Source organism: Haliotis rubra, unplaced genomic scaffold, assembly GCF_003918875.1.
Source record: "Haliotis rubra isolate DU_JTF1 unplaced genomic scaffold, ASM391887v1 Scf22, whole genome shotgun sequence".
In the NCBI taxonomy this organism is placed as follows: Eukaryota; Metazoa; Mollusca; class Gastropoda; order Lepetellida; family Haliotidae; genus Haliotis; species Haliotis rubra.
In genome coordinates, this window is record NW_025766225.1 from 3652354 (window position 1) to 3672128 (window position 19775).

General features: G+C 40.8%; 1 protein-coding gene across 1 annotated transcript; it reads right to left on the bottom strand.

The window, feature by feature from the left end:
* Positions 1-14699: 14699 nt before the first annotated feature.
* LOC124277324 (emopamil-binding protein-like) lies at positions 14700-19440 on the bottom strand. Its single transcript, XM_046712981.1, has 4 exons — positions 19175-19440; positions 17937-18006; positions 17439-17621; positions 14700-16862 (listed from the first exon to the last, which is right to left on the bottom strand). The coding sequence occupies exons 1-4, from the start codon at positions 19346-19348 to the stop codon at positions 16552-16554; spliced, it is 738 nt and encodes a 245-aa protein (XP_046568937.1). The 5' UTR covers positions 19349-19440; the 3' UTR covers positions 14700-16551.
* Between the last annotated feature and the right edge of the window lie 335 nt (positions 19441-19775).

Here is a 19775-nt window from a genome sequence, read left to right on the forward strand (position 1 = left end):
TATCAGTCTGTCTACATCCTATTCTGACGAGCTAATAAAACGATTCGTGACGACCTGTCACCTAACTCAAGTAACACCCAAAGTCCAGCCAAACCTGAACTAACCTGACGTCTAAACTCAAGTCAGACCCTATTAAACCCAAGCAGGGAGACTATATAACGGTCTGACCGCACGTTTAAAGTCATGCTCCTCGGTTTGCCGCGAAGCATGGTGCGTTTACGCGATCTGTTCCAACATTTTTGTCTCAAGACCACAACCCCCTCCATGATTGACCTGTGTCAATCATAGACTAAAACCAGTTTGTCTAATAGCTAATCAAAGACATTTCTTCCACTCGATGATGTCCATTCTTTGTTTGCTGGTCTTTTCAGTATAACTCTTTAGTCCTAACATCAAGCAAACGAACGTGGCCCTCTCTCCCTGGATAGATGTTCAATATTCTACCAAGCTGCCAGTTTCCTCGGGGCGCATCGGGAGATATAAGTAAAACACCATCTCCAACTTGTTGATCTTTTTTAGGAGAATACCACTTTCGTCTAGTGTTGAGACTTGGTAACCATTCCCTCCTCCACCGGCACCAAAAGTGAGGCACCAACTCTTGAACTCTTCTCCACCGTTTGATTGAGAGAGAGAGAGAGAGAGAGAGAGAGAGAGAGAGAGAGAGAGAGAGAGAGAGAGAGAGAGAGAGAGAGAGAGAGAGAGATTGAGAGAGAGAGAGAGAGAGAGTGAGAGAGATATTTCGCTCATATGCACAGTGAAGACGGCGTGCATGCATGTGTATGTGCAGCTGCTTGTACTAGCCCAGACTGAAGCTGGTTTTATAGTGCTAGCCCACTGAGATACCATACCACAGTGAAGCATGAATACCCCACTCAGACACATTATACTGACTCCGAGCCGACCAGTCCTTGTTGTACCCAATAATGCCGAGCGCCAGGCAGGGACCAACAAGTACCATATTTTAACGTCTTTTGGTATTGCTTATATTCATAAATTCCGGACAAATTCTAAGACAATTATCAATAAGATTCTTTCGCTCGACACTGTACACTGGACAATCAAGTAAAACGTGGCATTCATCCTCAATTACATTCACACAATTAAAACATTGTCTCTCTTGTAGGGGAATATTGGCATATCTGCCCAGTTCAATATTGATTGGTGCTGTGCCACATAAGTTTGCTAATGCATTTCTTATGTGCTCGTGGGATGCTATGACAGACATAAAATGCTGGAGTAAAACATGTTTGAAAAGTAGAATACAATCTCAGCTTATTACCTCCCTTTCGGGACGGACCTTGTGGCTGTAAAATACTTTCTCTCCACTGTGTGACATGCTTTTGATACAACACAGCTCGTACTTCTGACGAAATAAAATGTATATCAAAACAGTTATTCACAGGGATAAAATGGGCTAGTCCCAATTCCGACAACTTATAGTATGTATGCGGAAGTTTAAATTACGCTTACGGCGGATCGCCCCATCGATCACTCCATAAAAATATTTCTTTGGTAATACGACTAAAATGCAGGGTACATAAACGTTTATAAAATCTTACAGTACTTCCCCACTGGCGTACAACTGGGGGGTATCCATGCCATTTCACCATTGACAGCCTGATTTGGGGCATACTTTTTAAGCCCTAGGAAGAAACGCATAGCACGATTTTGGACAGCATTGATACAAGACATATTATAAGAACCCCATATACATGAGCCATAGTCCAGGATGGACCAAACCATTGTATCATACAATTTGTGAACGTAGCATATTCAATTCCACCAAGCAATTTGTATTTAGATATCAAAAGGCCAAGCGCCCAACTGTCCGAATTAGCTGTAGATTTGGCCATCCTTGCGTAATCTAAATATTCTGTGAGAAGCAAACCTAAGTAACTGTAACTCTCAACAGTTTCTAAAACACTCTCTCCACACATAACTATGATACTTGTTTTTGGTACAGTCTGTGATCTAAAGTGAATTAATTTAGATTTTGCACTATATTAACAGTCATTCTGTTTGAAACACACCAGCTGTGCAAGCAGTCGAGTAGGATATTAAGATCTTCTTCATTCTCAGCCAACAAAATGATATCATCCGCATATGCCAGAATTCCCACTGTATTATTATCTATAGATACACCTATATTGAGAGCGTCTATTGTGCGTAACAAATCATCAATATACAGGTTAAACAGGAGTGGCGAGAGAAAACAGCCTTGTTTCAAACCGCATGTAACATCGAAAAAGGGTGTCAGAAGACCGTTAAGTGGGATACAGCACTGCACATTTCTATACAAGGATAAAAGAGATTTCAGCTTACTGCCATTTATGCCTTTGTTTTTGAGTTTCTCCCACAACACGTTTCGATCTATGCAATCATAGGCCTTTCTAAAACCAATAAAAGCGACACATATATGTAGATTTCTTCATCCCTTTGGGTGTTTCTATAATGGAGGTGACACTATATACATGTTTTGCGTGGATCTACCCTTTCTGAACACGTTCTGTGATTCACTAGCAAGCTGATTATTTTCTGCAAAAGAAGTGAGTCTGTTATTTAGTATACCACAGTTTGTAACAAGAACTTGCAAGGTTGATGCCTCTGTAAGCCCTCAACCCTGCGGTCGTCAGTCGATGATTAGGGTGTGGGTGTTATGACGCTCTTCGCCCACACTGATGGAACTATGCCATAGAGAAAACACTGATTAAAAAGTCTGTGTAAGAACATCAAAGTGTTATCATTCTTCAGTCCTTCTGTTGGGATCTCGTCTAGGCCAGGTGATTTACCTCCCTTTGCAGATAGCGATACTTGCCTCTCCTCATCAATAGATATAGGTTGGTTCAATTCACTATCCGGATCACCCTCAGGATAGGGAGATCGATCAGGTTCACACTAACATTACAATTTAAAAGGTTAGAATACGCTGATTTCCAGGTGTTTAAACAGTCTCCTTATCTGTGCAGATAGACCCGTCTTCCAAACGCATTGGAATCTGTTACTTTCTCTCGTGCCCCACTCCAACCTTACCAATTGTTTTCCAAAATTTACCCGAATTATTTTTACGTAGTTTATCTAGGTTTTGAATTGTTTTAAACTGAAAGTCTCTCTTGGCTTTCTTTACCCGTCTGTCGAAGTATTTACGTTCTGGCTATACACATGTTTAAAAAGTCTCCTCTGTACATCTTTGCATTTACACCACTGCTTCTCAGCTTTACGCATTTCATTCCACAACTCAGATAGTTCATTAGTCCACCATTCCTTTCGACTTCTTCGTCCATGTAAGAGTCCGTATCCAAACCATAGGCCATTTCCAAATGTACGACTCTAGTAGACAAGCATGTAAACAGATAGAGGTATCACTTCGGTCGTTGTTTACTTCTACCTTGAACGGTCAAGAATGGACCAGCATAATCTACTCCAGTCTGTGTGAACCTCCCATTCTCATCTTGGGCAAAGGCACCATAATCAGTTGAACTGGCATTGCCTTATTCAAAAGCCACCGTGCACATTTCAACTCCCATGATCGAATGGCTTCTCTGCCAGAAATTATCAAGTACTTTGTTGAAAGTGAAGCTAATATTTGGTTTGTTCCAGCGATATGCTAACCTTCATCATGATAATGCTTGATAAAAAATTCGTAACCCAGCTGGGTTTTTTTTTTGCAAAATGATTGGAAATTTAGTATTTTGCGGTAAGTATTCAGTATATTCCAAGCGTCCCTTCAACCTCATGAGCCCATTGTCATCTAGCTCAGGATGGAGGCTGGAGATTTTCCACCCTGACGGTAATGGCTTTCTGGATGCCAATGATGAATATTCTTTCGGAAAACATTCCTTCTGCACATTCATGATGATTCGGTATTCAGCGTCACTTATCTCATTTGGTGATAATTCTTCTTCAAGTTTATCATCTTTCGATGCTAGACAGTTGTGCAGAAACCTGTAAACCCATGCATTCACTCGTGTGAGTCTTCTCCACGAGGAGAATCGAGAGGGTTCCAGTCGCCATGAGCCACATGGCACAGTAAAAAAGCTTGCTGATTGAAGCGTATTAAGTTCATCTCTCAGTAAGAAAGAAGGCCCTGACAACCACAAAGAACTAGTAACCAACTGATGACCTGTGGCACCTCGACTAATCAAATCAGCAGGATTTGCTTCACTAGGAGTATGTCTCCACCCTGTTGGCAACGAAATGTTTGAATATTCTGCTGTTATTTCTAATCCAGCATAGCACGTTCATGTTGTCCGACCAGAAGCCGGCGTAATGTCAACATCAAGTGCTTCTCTGTTATTCAATATCAATCGCAGACCTAGGATAGCTGCCATAAGCTGACAGCTTTCAGTGGCGCAACTCTGCTTTTAGCTGCTACTATCCTGCTCAATTTGTCTCCATTTGGGTAAGTAGATACTGCATACACAACTGCTCCATATGCTATTTGCGAGGCATCAACAAAGGTGTGCAAAGTCAGAGATGTCGTATCTTTATGACTGCGTAGACATCTGGCATCTTTCACTGCTTCTAGACCGCTCAAGTCTCCCAGCCATTGCTCTAATCTGTGTCTCCAGACCTCATCATCCCACTCCCGTCCCGCCACCCACATCTCTTGCAGGATCATTTTAGCAGTCCAAGGTCCTGCGTGTAATCGCATCATTTAGAGAGAGGTCCTCATGTTTAGCAGAGGCATCGAACACACGAACCTTTGTCGTACTCTTGTCATGACGCAAAATGGAACAGTGGTGAAAATACCATTTTGCTTCACTAATTAGTTCACGAGAATATTCACAACAAGACCTATCATCCCGGCAGAGGCCTCGACACATCAAGATCGGAACAACAAGACCTAGCATCCCGGCAGAGGCCTCGACACATCAAGATCGGAACAACAAGACCTAGCATCCCGGCCGAGGCCTCGACACATCAAGATCGGAACAACAAGACCTAGCATCCCGGCCGAGGCCTCGACACATCAAGATCGGAACAACAAGACCTAGCATCCCGGCAGAGGCCTCGACACATCAAGATCGGAACAACAAGACCTAGCATCCCGGCAGAGGCCTCGACACATCAAGATCGGAACAACAAGACCTAGCATCCCGGCAGAGGCCTCGACACATCAAGATCGGAACAACAAGACCTAGCATCCCGGCCGAGGCCTCGACACATCAAGATCGGAACAACAAGACCTAGCATCGACACCCGGAGGCCTAGCATCCTGGCCGAGGCCTCGACACATCAAGATCGGAACAACAAGACCTAGCATCCCGGCAGAGGCCTCGACACATCAAGATCGGAACAACAAGACCTAGCATCCCGGCAGAGGCCTCGACACATCAAGATCGGAACAACAAGACCTAGCATCCCGGCAGAGGCCTCGACACATCAAGATCGGAACAACAAGACCTAGCATCCCGGCCGAGGCCTCGACACATCAAGATCGGAACAACAAGACCTAGCATCCCGGCCGAGGCCTCGACACATCAAGATCGGAACAACAAGACCTAGCATCCCGGCAGAGGCCTCGATCGGAACAACAAGACCTAGCATCCCGGCAGAGGCCTCGACACATCAAGATCGGAACAACATGACCTAGCATCCCGGCCGAGGCCTCGACACATCAAGATCGGAACAACAACAACAACCACAGATTTCATCATATCATGCTGGAATATAAACGGACCTTACAACAAACTAACTGCTTCATTCCAGGAAGGATCATCTTTTGTTGCTAAATAACACGCAAGTGCATTTATTGAAACATGGGCAAAAAACGAAACAGACTTTGAACATATATTCGATAACTATACATCATACCAGTGTGTAAGAAACAAAACAAAGCCCCGAGGTCGATATAGTGGTGGCATCTAAGTTAATATAAGATCTGATCTTACTGCTCACTTCCGGAGAATATACCCCGAATGGGTGGACAGTTTGTTCTGTATAGTGACTGATGTTCCATGTGTAGGTACTAAAGCTATACCAGGTTTTGTGTACATACAACCTGACAAACCCAATGTTACTTCCAATCTTGAAATTCTAGAAGATCGTTTGTGTTTATTGTCATTTCGTTTTCCACAATGTAGGTTTATTTAATTGAAATAATCGAAGATTGGTCGCAGTGACTAAACGACCAAGCAATCGATCATGTTTTCTCATAATCGAATACAAACAATTCTGGAACACTTGTTTTCATAAACAACATTTTTCACAAGGTTGGTTTTGTCTGTTAAATTTCATAAGCACTACAAGCTCGTTTCAAATCATGATTGAATTTATCTTAAAGTGTCCAAGAAATTTATGTTCCTGATATACTAGTCATCCTTTAAAGAAGTGGAATTTTGCCAAAAACACCCCAAAAGAACTACATATTTTTTCCTTATTTGTATGTGCATTAACAAATTTCATTAATGAGGCTAACTAATTTTTTTCGATGATTGATCAGTTGTAATAAACCAATCATCAATTATGAGATTTTAACCAATTCCCAACACCACTATGTACCTGTTGACAAAGATACCTACAACATTGACAACTTTAGTTCTACACGTTCGTCGAAAGATACAGTCTTAAATAATGTTGGACAGCCATTACTCAGTGTATGTTGTAACCATAATATTCATTTGGTAATGGTCGTTATCCAGGAGATTATCTTGGTGAGTTTACGTTTATTGGCACACAAGGTAATAGTGTTGACGACTATTGTATTGTTTCTTCTGATATATCCCAGCGCCGGGAACGTTGTATTCATAATTTACACATATACAGCCTCGATGTTGATAGTCAACCGGCCCTTTAGAATTTAACTTACAGACAGTTTTGACGACTTCAAGCAACTTGTCAATACTAACTTAAAAGACAGTGTATCATTTCTGCAGGATGTCTTTTATAAATCTCTGGCAACTTTTCCTCAAACACACATATTAATGGGAAAAGTAGCACAATCACTCACACACTCACTCTCACACACACACAGAGAGAGAGAGAGAGAGAGAGAGAGAGAGAGAGAGAGAGAGAGAGAGAGAGAGAGAGAGAGAGAGAGAGAGAGAGAGAGAGAGAGAGAGAGAGAGAGAGAGAGAGAGAGAGAGAGAGAGAGAGTGTAAGGTTTGATAAAGACTGTAAAGTGTTCCAAACACAGATGTTTTCAGGAGAACTAATATAAGGCAGCTCGTGATAAAGATTGCAGATATTTTTGGAAATTAGTTAAAACATTTGGCAACTGTGGATCACAAAAGGTAACAGCATCTCGCCTGACACGTGGTGTGGATAGTTTAAGGATCTTCTCAGCCCTGTTGTATCCAACAATTCTGAGTTTAACCATGAAGTTAAATCGTTTATAGCCAACCATAACATACATACATGTGAAACTTGTGATTGTGATGGCGTTGTGATGGCGTTCTAGGCAGTTAGTTAACGTCGGATGAAATTACAAGTGCACTTAATAAACGTAAAACAAATAAATCTCCAGGCTTAGATGGGATACCTTCGGATTCTATTAAAGCCGTATCGGACGCCTTGTTGCCTTACTTCACATTATTGTTTAACAACATTTTAGAGACGGGTAAATTCCCGGACGAATGGAAAACTAGTTCAATTGTTCCAATATATAAGAAACGAAGCCTTGCTGGCCCTGCCAATTATCGTGGTATTAGTCTCTTGAACATCATGGGAACATTTTATTCAACTTAAGATTAAAGTTGTTTAACAAACGATCATAGTTTCAAATCGCTATTATTGGTTTGTATTACAAGGGGGTAAGCGCAGCATGTGGAACAGTGAAACACATGCACGTGCGGTACGTGATGAGCGTTAACTTAGACCAGCCCAACTTGTTCTCGGTGTTTCATCTAATGTGCTTACCCCCTTGTAATACAAACCAATAAAAGCGATTTGAAACCATGATCGTTTGTTAAACAACTTTTATCGTAAGTTGAATAAAATTCTGAGATTTGAATGTTCAATTGGCAAGGTAAAATTATGAGGATTCGCAATCTTAATTTCGCTTTAATCGATTTACTTTTTTGTTTAGAGTGAGGTGTGGTGAGGTGAAATTGGGTTTATCCTCGTGCTTGAGAATATTTCGCTCATATGACGACGTGCATGCGTATGTATGTGTATATGCGGCTGCTTGTACTAGCCCAGACTTAAGCTGGTTTTATAGTGCTAGCCCACTGAGATACCATGCCGCAGTGAAGCATGAATACCCCACTCAGACACATTATACTGACTCCGAGCCGACCAGTCCTTGTTGTACCCATTAATGCCGAGCGCCAGACAGAGACCAACAAGTACCATATTTTAACGTCTTTTGGTATGATGCGGTCGGGGATCGAACCCGCGACCTTCCGCTCTCCGGGCGGACGCTCTAACCACTACACCACGGAGGCGGTCTTGTTTAGAGTGAAATTCATCGGTACGTTTTCAATGCAAACAGACTATACCTTAATGAGACAAGCGACCTATGCAGGTCCATTTAAGTGGAGTAAGTCTTGCAACTGCATCACCAGGATGTCCAGTAATTTCTCTATATAATTGGTGCAATTCCAGTTGATCAACACCGATAAGCAAATCTACCATGCAAGGCTTTGCTACTTTTGGGAATGGAATATTTTGCAAATGTGCCCATTTGCTACTGTAGCGGCAATAAAATTTCCGAGTCCCGTGCTGGGGTTCGAACCACGGACCTTCTGATCCGAAGTCGGACGCCTTGTCCACATGACCAAAGATGTTAACCCCGTCAGCAAGCTCACAAGGTAAGGATGTCATCTGTGGGATGACTCCACGCCCTGCTACACTACTATGCTTTCGCCAGTCTATCACCTGCAAAGTACCAGTCGCAGCACTAGTTGTCATTGCAGACATCTGGATACCCAGATCACCACTGATACTTTCAAGCTTGAATTCTACTGGTTTTATATCAAACGATTCAGTGTGACCATTAAGAACATTTACAAAGATCTTTTGTGGTTCACCCTGCAAACCCAACTCAGCTGCAATGTCCGCATTGATGTACGACTTCGTGCTTGTATCATCCAGCAAGGCGTTTACTGTTATGCTCTTCGTTCCATTCTTTAATACCACTGGAACTGTGTGAAGGGCTATCAACGTATTGGACATTGGTGGCATTGTTGCATGAGATCTTTCAGGTTGATCATATTTTTGAGATTCTGTATGTTCTACATCATGACCCAACTTAACCACTGGTTCAACCACCTAGGATTCACCTTTGTTTTGTCTTGGTAGTCCCGAGCAGATTTGTCAATGCATTCATTCCGTCTGGATTATGTATTATGTAATAATCTGTTGTGGCTCTTTGCACAACCTTATATATAACATAACCTATTTTGACGACAGCTGTTACCAAGATGATTGCCCCCAAGACAACGAAAGCAAAGTCTCAGTCTTTTGGCTACATTCCATCTACTTTGCAGTTCCAAATCTCATGCTTTCCAGAACATACACCACAAACTATAACATCACTGACAAATGTGCTAGACATTTTCTGTTCGAGGTTTGATCTCTTACCAGGTGCATGTGGTCTCACCTTAGGCAAGTGATTTTGTTCAAAATTGCCTCTGTTCACCCAGCAGAACATGGGTACCCGGTTGGGTAAAGTCATGTGACTATAACCTTCTAACGCCTTACAGGCAGCTTGGGTTATCCGGGGTAATGATAATCAGTGTGTTAGCGCCTTGAGCATGCTTTGTTGCGTGGAGATTAGACCATTATAAGACTTCTCATTATTATTATTATTATTATTATTATTACTCAATCCACGTAGTGCCCCCTTTGCCATCTGAAATTCTGCATCTAACATTATCCATTCGCTGAGAGTCTCTATTGACTCCTGCCTGTCCCTTTTTCAACACCCACTTTTGATATTGTGCCACCATAGGTTCAGTCATCTTTTTTAACAAAGTGACATAAAGGAGACCATTTCCCAACTGCTCTTCCCTATCTGATTCTCTGAGGTTTGCAGCTGCAACATCAAAATAATCAGCGAATTTCTCCAGATCCTCAAAATGACCCTCTCGAATGGGCTGGAAATTACTAATTTCCTCATTTTGGATTGCAATCCGTCGCCGCTTCCCACCTTCTATATTCATTTTGGATTGCAATCCGTCGCCGTTTCCCACCAAAGTTCCTATCAAGACGTTTCAGAGCAACATCATAAGCTACTGAGCTATGACCTAATGACTGAATTGATTTCAAGGCTTTCCCCGACATATATTGGCGTAACTGCAACAACTTATACTCAGGTGTTGCTGGGGACTGATCAATGCAAGTCATAAAGGCAGAGAAACACGCTTTAACAGTTTCCGCACATCATTCCCAGTGGCTTGGTTATCAGACTTAACCGGGCGTTTTGTTTCACTAACATTCAGTGCTAGGCTATCCTCTTCACCTTAGTGCAGTCCTTCTGATATCAAACGTTTATGGTCAGGTACCTCAGGTTGTTGCCTTTACCCAGCATGAGATTGTTGCCGAGATACACCACTTTGTTGCTGAACAATTTGGGATTTCTCACCCTCTTTGAAAAGCCTATGTAACCCCCTACTGGACAAAGAGCTTTTTCTTGATCTGCTATATTCCGATCTGTTTTGTAAATATCCCGATGTGTTTTGTAAATATCTTTTTACAGATTTAAGAACTCTGTTGTTTCCTCTTCTAAACTACAGTGAAACCCGGATAAGAAAAACTCCAATGACAAAAGTTGCTACTTATCCGTCTTGCCACTTATCCGTCTTGCCGCTTGTATAACCTTTCCAAGTAAAGTAAATAGACATCGTATCCCCATTGTATCAAGACAACCTGACCCGTTCATCGGGAACATTTATTAATTTATATGCAGATCAAAAAAATAAAAAATAAATACATAAATACAAATTTGATTCATTTTTAATATGAACATTCATCATTAAAAACCATTTCATATACATGTACATGTGGTATCACCCGTTATTATTTCACGAATTTGAACAGCAAATCGGCATCACACTGTCGTTTCACTATCGGGTTACACTAAAAGTTTGACAAGAATATCACACGGAAAATGAGTTCGTATCAAGTTCGTGATCCAACCTTTCAACATTCTCACGATCTTCCAGTTTAACGTAAACCTTTGAAAGTTCCAACATAACATCTATTGCTTTCACAAAAAGCTCATTCACTTGATCTACCCCATCCCTTACCTTTTTCTGTGATGGCTGATCATCACTTTCTATCAAAGTCATGAGCTTATTCCTAGCTTTGGTACAACTCGATTTGGCTGTTACCTTTTGTTTTAACACACGGACATCTAAATATCAAATGAGTTTTATTCCTTCTATGGTTCTAATGAAAATGTAACAGAAAACCACGTTCTGCTGCCATTGTTGCGCAGTGGAATTGGAATTGAAAACTAAACTATGTAAAATATGAAGTGTCGAAATATGCTATTTGGGGAACTAAACGTGACTCTGTTGATTAAACTGATGAAATAATTCAAACTATAAATATGGGGAACTAAACGTGAATCTTTTTCGACAAATGCTAATGGGGAAAGGAACTTAATGTGGCACCTATAAATTCTATTATCTACAGTATCTAGCTCTATTACAGCGTAAAATCTATTCTCTACACTATCTAGCTCTGTTGTAGTTAGCTATATGGGACTTCTATTTCGATGCACTATTAAATTCTTAATATCAGTCCAGGGAGAATTGAATAGTAGATTATCCCTGACCTACAACCTATTCTGACGAGCTGATAAAACGATTGGTGACGGCCTGTCACCTAACTCAACTAACACCCAAACTCCAGCCAAACCTGAACTAAACTGACGTCTATACTCAAGTCAGACCTTAACCCAAGCAAAACCTGACCACAATTGACCAATTCGATCGTTTTCCCGAGTGGTCCAGAGCACGTGGTCTGACCGCACGTGAAAAGTCATGCTCCTCGGTTTTCCGCGAAGCATGGTGCGTTTTCGCGTTGTGTTCCATCTGTTTTGTCTCCAGACCATGGCACTCTTAATGGACGCAACTCGATCTGCACCTTGATTGGGATAAATTGGCAACATACATTTAACCCGGGACAGACAATTCGCCATTACTGGTCACTCATAAATTACACACAGTACAAGGTACTACTATACCTTGGACCCAGCTGGGGCCTGCGGTCTTTGGACCCCGGCATCTCAGGCTCTCTTGGGGTTGGAAGCATTGCAAATTACACATTTACCACCGTCCTAGAGCTTAGATCACTTTGTGCAAAGGGCGTTGTGATATAAATCTTTGAAACCGTTTCAGTTTTCAGTATAGACTATTTGCTGAACTGTCCTAAATGCTGAGCGATATTAGCATTTCACCTTTCCCCTTCGCATTGGGAAACGGACATTCCAGCTATCTCTATAGCACAAACACCCACATGGATGATGTTTACATGAAGGAACTCTTGAGTTCTAACGTGACACGAAGCCTGTATATGAATTTTATTCATGAGATGTCACATAATCATTACGTGACTAGAAGGATAAACTTCACCAAGAAACATATAGGTCACTTCGACCGTTCATGAATCATAAATGTGTATGTCCGTTGGGATTCCCGGTCTAGAACAGTGCCCAGCAGCCTATAGATGCTGGTCTCCACATGTGGATTCCCGTCTGAAATGCTTATCTCCCCGTTAGAATAGTCCCCAGCAACCTGTGCTTGTCTACACGTGGGGATTCCATGTTAGAATAGTCCCCAGCAATCTACGCTTGTCTCCCTTTTGGGATTCCGGGCTAGAATAGTCCAAAGCAACCTCCGCTTACTAGTATCTCCCTGTTGGGATTCCATGTTAGAAGAGTCCCCAGCAACCTGTGCTTGTCTACACGTGGGGATTCCATGTTAGAATAGTCCCCAGTCTGTTCTGCAGAATTTTCACCATCCCAGTCACCTGGCAACAAGTGAGTGTTAAGGCATTCCAGTCGACAATCAGAAACATTCCAGCCATCCCGAGTCAAGCAAACCTGATGAGTGTTGGTTATTGTGGCAGTGTAACGGTCTGTCACTGAAGGAAACCTATCCTATGTCAAACTTGAAGCCCCATAGATTCGCAACACAGCTTCATGGTGTCCAATGGTTTATTACAGAGATCTGTCGTTGGCCTCGTAAAAACATTGTGAGGTTTTGAATATCGCACATTTTCTCATGTCAAGTTGAACTACAGTCACAAAAAGAATAACACATATAGCTGGCACCGCACTGCATCGCATCCAACATGTGCTTTTTAATACTTCCGATCAAGGGACGCAACTCGCATAACCGCTAATAATATAATAAGTCACAATAAACATGATCCGCTATTAATTCTACCAACATTACAGGCAGTCTGTCAATAATCGATTCCAGACTAGACAATCCAGTGATCAACAACATAAGCATCAATCTAGGCAACTGCCTGATGAGTGTATGAGTAAGTTTGTTTGGCAGTATTCCAGCAATATCAGGGAAAGGAAAACTGGAAATAAGGTTCCTACAAAGTTAGGTAATCAAATCTGGTACTCGATCAGTGTGATGAACAAATGTTTTAACTACTGGGCTACTGCATGTCACATGTTTGCATCCTGCAGCAATATTTCAGCTGTATCACTGTGGACTGTAGGCCATGAGTCCGGGTCACACAATCCTGTGATTAATACTAATATGAACTATCCACACCAGTTTTACCCCAGTCTCTCTCCCCCTACCCCATTCTCCCCCCATTCTTTGCCATGGGTGGTAGCACATTCATTAGACCTGATATTCATTAGACTGATACTCATGACATCAATCACTGGATTGTCAGGTTCAGACTTGATCATACACAGACCCCTGTCATACAGTTACAATATTGCTGTCTGTGGCTATTAACAAAAAGAAAAACAAAAAGTACAAACAAAACCTGCAGCTGTGAGAATATATGACAATTAAATTTGACATTTTCTAAATTCATTTATTTCAGTCTGATTTCATATGAATAAGTCAATATGTACATGTCTTTTACGTTTACAATGATGGAACGATACTCATGTAAAGTCTTAATAAGGAACAATTTGAGCAAATCATGGCTACAAATAATACTGCTGACAAACCTCATACAGTAAACGTTAATAACGAACTGACAGATATAATAAACAGTAGCTGCATATTTTAGTCGAAACATAACAAAACAGATATAACAAACTAAAACATGTGGTCTTTCTGAGTTGGTTAACTGTGATTTAATGTATCATGATCTGACAGTGAGTGAGCTTAGTTTTACGCCGCACTCAGCAATATTCCAGCTATATGGCGGCAGTCTGTAAATAATCGAGTCTGGACCAGACAATCCAGTGATCAACAGCATGAGTATCACCTGCGCAATTGTGAACTGATGACATGTGTCAACCAAGCCAGCAAGGCTGACCACCCGATCCTGTTAGTCGTCTCTTACGACAAGCATGGGTTACCGAAGGTTCATTTTAACCCGGACCTTCACGGGTTGATCTGACAGCCGAAATAATGTCATGGCTTTGATACAAATTTGTACAGTGAATTACTCTGCCATAAACCACTTGGACATTCTTGCCCTTGGCCTTCCGTACAAGAATTTTGGCTTTGACCTGTTTGATTCACGCTTTGTTCAGTTACAGAAACAGTAACAGAAAAGGCAAGAAATTATATTCATGACAAGTTTAAACTATTATGGTGAGAATTTTTGGTATAGATCCTTATACTGTTATGAAACAAGAGTAATGTTAAGCAGCAAAATACAGATTTCCATACATCTATCTTAGACAAATAAATACAATATAAGGGACTGAACATGAACGAGTTCCAGGCACTGTGGTTGGGTAGGGTTTAAAGAGGTGTAGAGCCAGTGAAGTATGTTCAAATGCCTCAAGAACTTGTTGATGTGGTGAGAAGTTGTGCAGTGTAGGGCTGACTGGCTGGCTGAGTATGGTTTTATGCCGTTTTAGCAATATTCCAGCAATACCACGGCGGGGGACACCAGAAATGGGCTTCACAAGTTGTACCCATGTGGGGAATCGGACCCGGGCCTTCGGCATGATTATCGAACGCTTTAACCACTAGGCTACCCCACCGACCCTGCAGTGTAGGGAGATTTGGACTGAAGCTGAATAATGAACCTATATGTTTTGTCCACCCATCCCAAATGTCAGAATAAGATCTCCTATATCAGACCACGTGATCCACTGTCCTATCACAATATTATGTGGCAGAATATGCATCCTGTCAAACAATCTGTAAGTCTGTGTTGTGCTGTATAACATCACTCTTGCTTGACAACTATGTTAAGACCTACATGGAACATAACACATAACAGAATAAGGAAGTTGTCACCCATAATATATTTTGTCTTTGCTGGATTTTTGGCTCAACCTCAGTGCAACCATGCTGTGATGATAGGACAACCGACATGTTAACTGTGCCCTTGTCCAAGTAGGGCTTACTATCGACATACACCATATAGATTGATAATTGTGAACTAAAAATTGAGCAATTATTGATTAATATATCGGACAAGAGATTTTGAGTAAAAATGCCTGAAAGAAATCAACATATTTCACATCACTGGCAGGTGGTGACATATTTATGCATGGAAGATGACCAAAACTATGTCCTGAACATAATTTAGAAGTAGTCCATGAATAAAGGCCTCACTTCATGTATTGTGTAAGCAAAAGTTTCTGTGCACTATAACTGAAGCCAAACTTTTATATATTTATATATCATAATTGATATTTCACATTGATAACTATTAATAATTTTTCCAACTGATGATATTTCTGATTGTCAATCGTTTTAGACAGTCCCATGGCCATGTAAAAATATTCAGGCACTTTCTGGAAATATGATTTTGTGGATTATGCGCGACAGTTTAGATTCATTCACAAAAGTAATCTCGTGGAAACCAGAGATAACACAAGTAAAATGGTACATGCAATAGGACACACACAAATCCAAGGGGCATTATCTGCCACATTAAGATTTCTGACAGGACCGAAAATATAAGAATAACAGGACGATTCTTGGCACATTTCTGTACAGCAAATTGTGTTGTTTTACACAGAAAAACTACCTATCGGTACCGAAAATTATGTGCTTTACCCTATCAGAGACTTTGTATCATTGAGTAATGAAAGCATAGTTCTCATTGGGCAATATTGTCTTAGAGGTTGCTTCCTGTCACTGGTACATTATCAAATTGTCTGTGCTAATTTATGTATGTAAATACATTGTCAAACAATAACAAACATCGTGAATATGCGCTGCAGGAAAAGTGTAATTTTATGTTCAAAATTGTTACTTCACACCATAATGGTTGGCATTTCACCCAATTCTTTTCTTGAACATTAAAAATCCAGTCTTATAATACTAAAATGTACATTCAGTACCTGATGATTCATAAAAAAAAAAAAAAAAAATTAAATCAAAATTAAAAGATGCGATCAAAATAGCTTGATTTACACATCTTAAAAAGTATAATTGTATAAAAATATAATTACTGGGTAATCAATTTCGCCATTTGTAACCAGACACAAGCTTAGTTCCTCTTACGAAGATTGTAACCACGTGAGCTACTTTCAATACTGCTTGATTCTGACTTGGAAATTTTCGTCTGTATAATTGATGTGTATGACCCCTGCGAAGAAGACCCCCCACTAAGTTTTAAGGATGTTGGTCTTCTTGGCGAGAGGGCTTCTCGGAGTTGAACCCAGGACTGCCACAACATGGCCAGTGGAATCACTACCCAGAGGCCGTTAAAGAACACGAGATAAACCCACAGGTAGAGGGCGTTGTCAGTCACCAGGTTGGGGCTGCCTACAAACCAGTCCGGACAGAATGTCATCCAACCTGAAACAATTCATTAAATGTCAGTGAGTTAAGCTGAGGTCAAATGAGATTTTAAGATCACTGTACATATAGAGCCATGTGTGTAGCATGTGTACCTGCATATGCATGTGTGTGTGAGTGTGAGAGTGTGTGCGTGTAATGCGTGCTAGACTAACAGCTAGTCTCTGAAATGAACATATTTTACTGAAAAAGTTCATAGTAAAAAAAAATAATTATAATGAATAGGAGCCCTGAGACTTTCTTCATAGGAAATCTAGACTTGCCACATTTTCTAGACTTGTGTGGGCTTTCTTGGATATATTTGCTTCCAGGGTCTGTAATGGAGACTATGTAATGCATGCATGTGTGCTCTTGTACTGGTATGGTCTAAAGGCAGTTTTACTTTCCAGCTAACCCTTGGAGTTATTATGTTGCATTTGTTTCAGACATTTTTCACTGTCTTTGAGGCCACTTGATACCTATTGGTATAATTTTCTTTTATTTGAGCCTACATGAAAAATCTTCAACTTTTTAAGACACTGAATGCAATAGGAAAGAGAATATATAATCAAGAACCCTGGTACATGTTTCACATACCTCCATAAAGTTCACAGACACAGAGGACTATCTGTACAAAATGGCGGTAGTGCTTGTCTTCCACAATGGCATACACCAGTATCACACATAGCGGGCCGTCTAGGAAGACAGTTAGCATCTCCAGGGATACGATCGTAGGGTCTGACACCAACCAGCGCTTGTCCGCTTTGCCATATTCCTGCCCTGTACAACACACAATGCACAATACCTTCAGTCTCACTTGATACTCTGGAAATCAAACTCTAATCATTTATAAGCACTTACCACAAGGTTAAAAAACAATATAGTTGGTTGTTAAAACAGGTCTAAAAGCTAAGCTATAACAGTGAGTGAGGATGTCTTTCCGTTGATTTTAGCATTATTCAAGCAATATCACAACACCAGAAACGGGCTTCACACATTGTGGCCATCTGAGCAACTGAATCCAGGACAAGTCAACGCTTTAACCACTAGGCTACCCCACCGCCCCTAAGCTATTACAAGAACTATTCTACTCACACAGGAGAGCTGTGAAGTGAGTAGAATTCTCAACCGTTCCAAGGCTGGAGAGGATGACAAATGGTCCTTCCTGGACAACAAAACAAGACACCAATTATACATGGTCAAAACATTGCTGGCCAAAACACAGAGGAAGTATCAGTTTGCACATGCCATATATCTCAAATACTGCACTCAACAAATTCCAGCTATATTACAGTGGACTGTAAATACTAAATAATCAAGTCTGGACCTGACAATCCCATGATTAGAAGAGGTGCTGACCATTTTTTAAAGAACTGTATTTTCAGTAAACTAATAGTAACATTCCTTTTCCTGAGTGGCTTCCCAAAGGGGATTTTCTTGGGGATTACTCAGTGCTCTATTTACCTTTTACTGCTAATACTTACATTACAGCTTTTCTGCAAGTCTACATATTAAACTAAGAATCAGAAATCTTGAATACTTTGAGTCATTTGACAGACAGAAATGTTATTAATGTTGTTTATTTAGTGTAGTGTAGTGTAGTGTAGTGTAGTGTAGTGTAGTGTAGTGTAGTGTAGTGTAGTGTAGTGTAGTGTAGTGTAGTGTAGTGTAGTGTAGTGTAGTGTAGTGTAGTGTAGTGTAGTGTAGTGTAGTGTAGTGTAGTGTTGTAATAATTCAGTGGTCATGTGGACAGTGGTCCTGACAGACACATAACTACTTTTGATGCCCTGTAGTTTAGCCAGCTAAACGTCTTATTCCTACCAAGGTATACATGTCGGTGTATACCTTGGTAGGAACAAGATGTTTAGCTGTATACTAGATGCCCTGTAGGTATGCTCTCTCTATTTTTGTGCTCTCTTGCCACAGTATTTTGGGTTTTCTGCAACTATTCTCTACATTTGCGCATACTGGACGCACAAATGTACATCACTTAGAACACTGTCTGTGGCAGTGAATAGCCAGTCTTTATGATCTGCTGACACAGATTTCATAGGGTGTAAAGGGAAATTTATATGAATGTACCATTGAAAATCAATGATGACATGCATGGTCACGAGTAGAATAGACATGTCCATTTTCTCTAGCTCAACTTATTTTTCTTTGACATAAAATCATCTATAATTGGAATAAAGAAGTTGTCTATCCATAAAAAGTGTTCCCCTTCACCATTCAGCATGTTCACACTTGCCCCCTGAATAGATACAAATCTTGCACTTTTTTCACTGGATTTACAACTATGTACTACGTAAAGATTTGTAAAGAAACTACTTTACCAGCGTGAAGTGAATGATCGCGTCAAACACCAACCAAGAAACGACCCACTTCTCGATAGCTGAAGAAATATTCTTTCTCTTGCACAAACTGTAAGCTGTCACCACACTGATAACGGCATATAATGCGGTCACTAGGAGGGAAATTACGGTTACGGCACTTATTATAGCTGCCATGGTGAAAAACTTAAAAGTACGCAAAGTTTGCAAACCCAGTTAGAACAACTAGCCGCCTTTTGACTGGACTGGGCATCTGTCTATCTAAACTTGTAACGGCGCTTAGGTTATGGCGCGTACCTAGAGTAAAACCGGTTAGTGCGAGAGAACACGTAAAGTTAACAAATAGATGGAGCTCCGTGCAGCGACAACACTAGAGTTAAACTGCATTGATATTGTCCGCAGGAGGTGGCATGCACAGTCTTGAGTTTATATATTTCTTACGCTACGTACTTCTGAAAATGGTTTTTCAGGATTGATGAAAACAACTACTCTTTGTAAAGGATTTATTTAAGTTATTGTTATTCATAAGTGAAGTTAAGCGTCTGAAGAATGGTCATAAATTTCGAAGCTCTCACTGTTAGCTTTGCTTTTATCTGGCAAATGG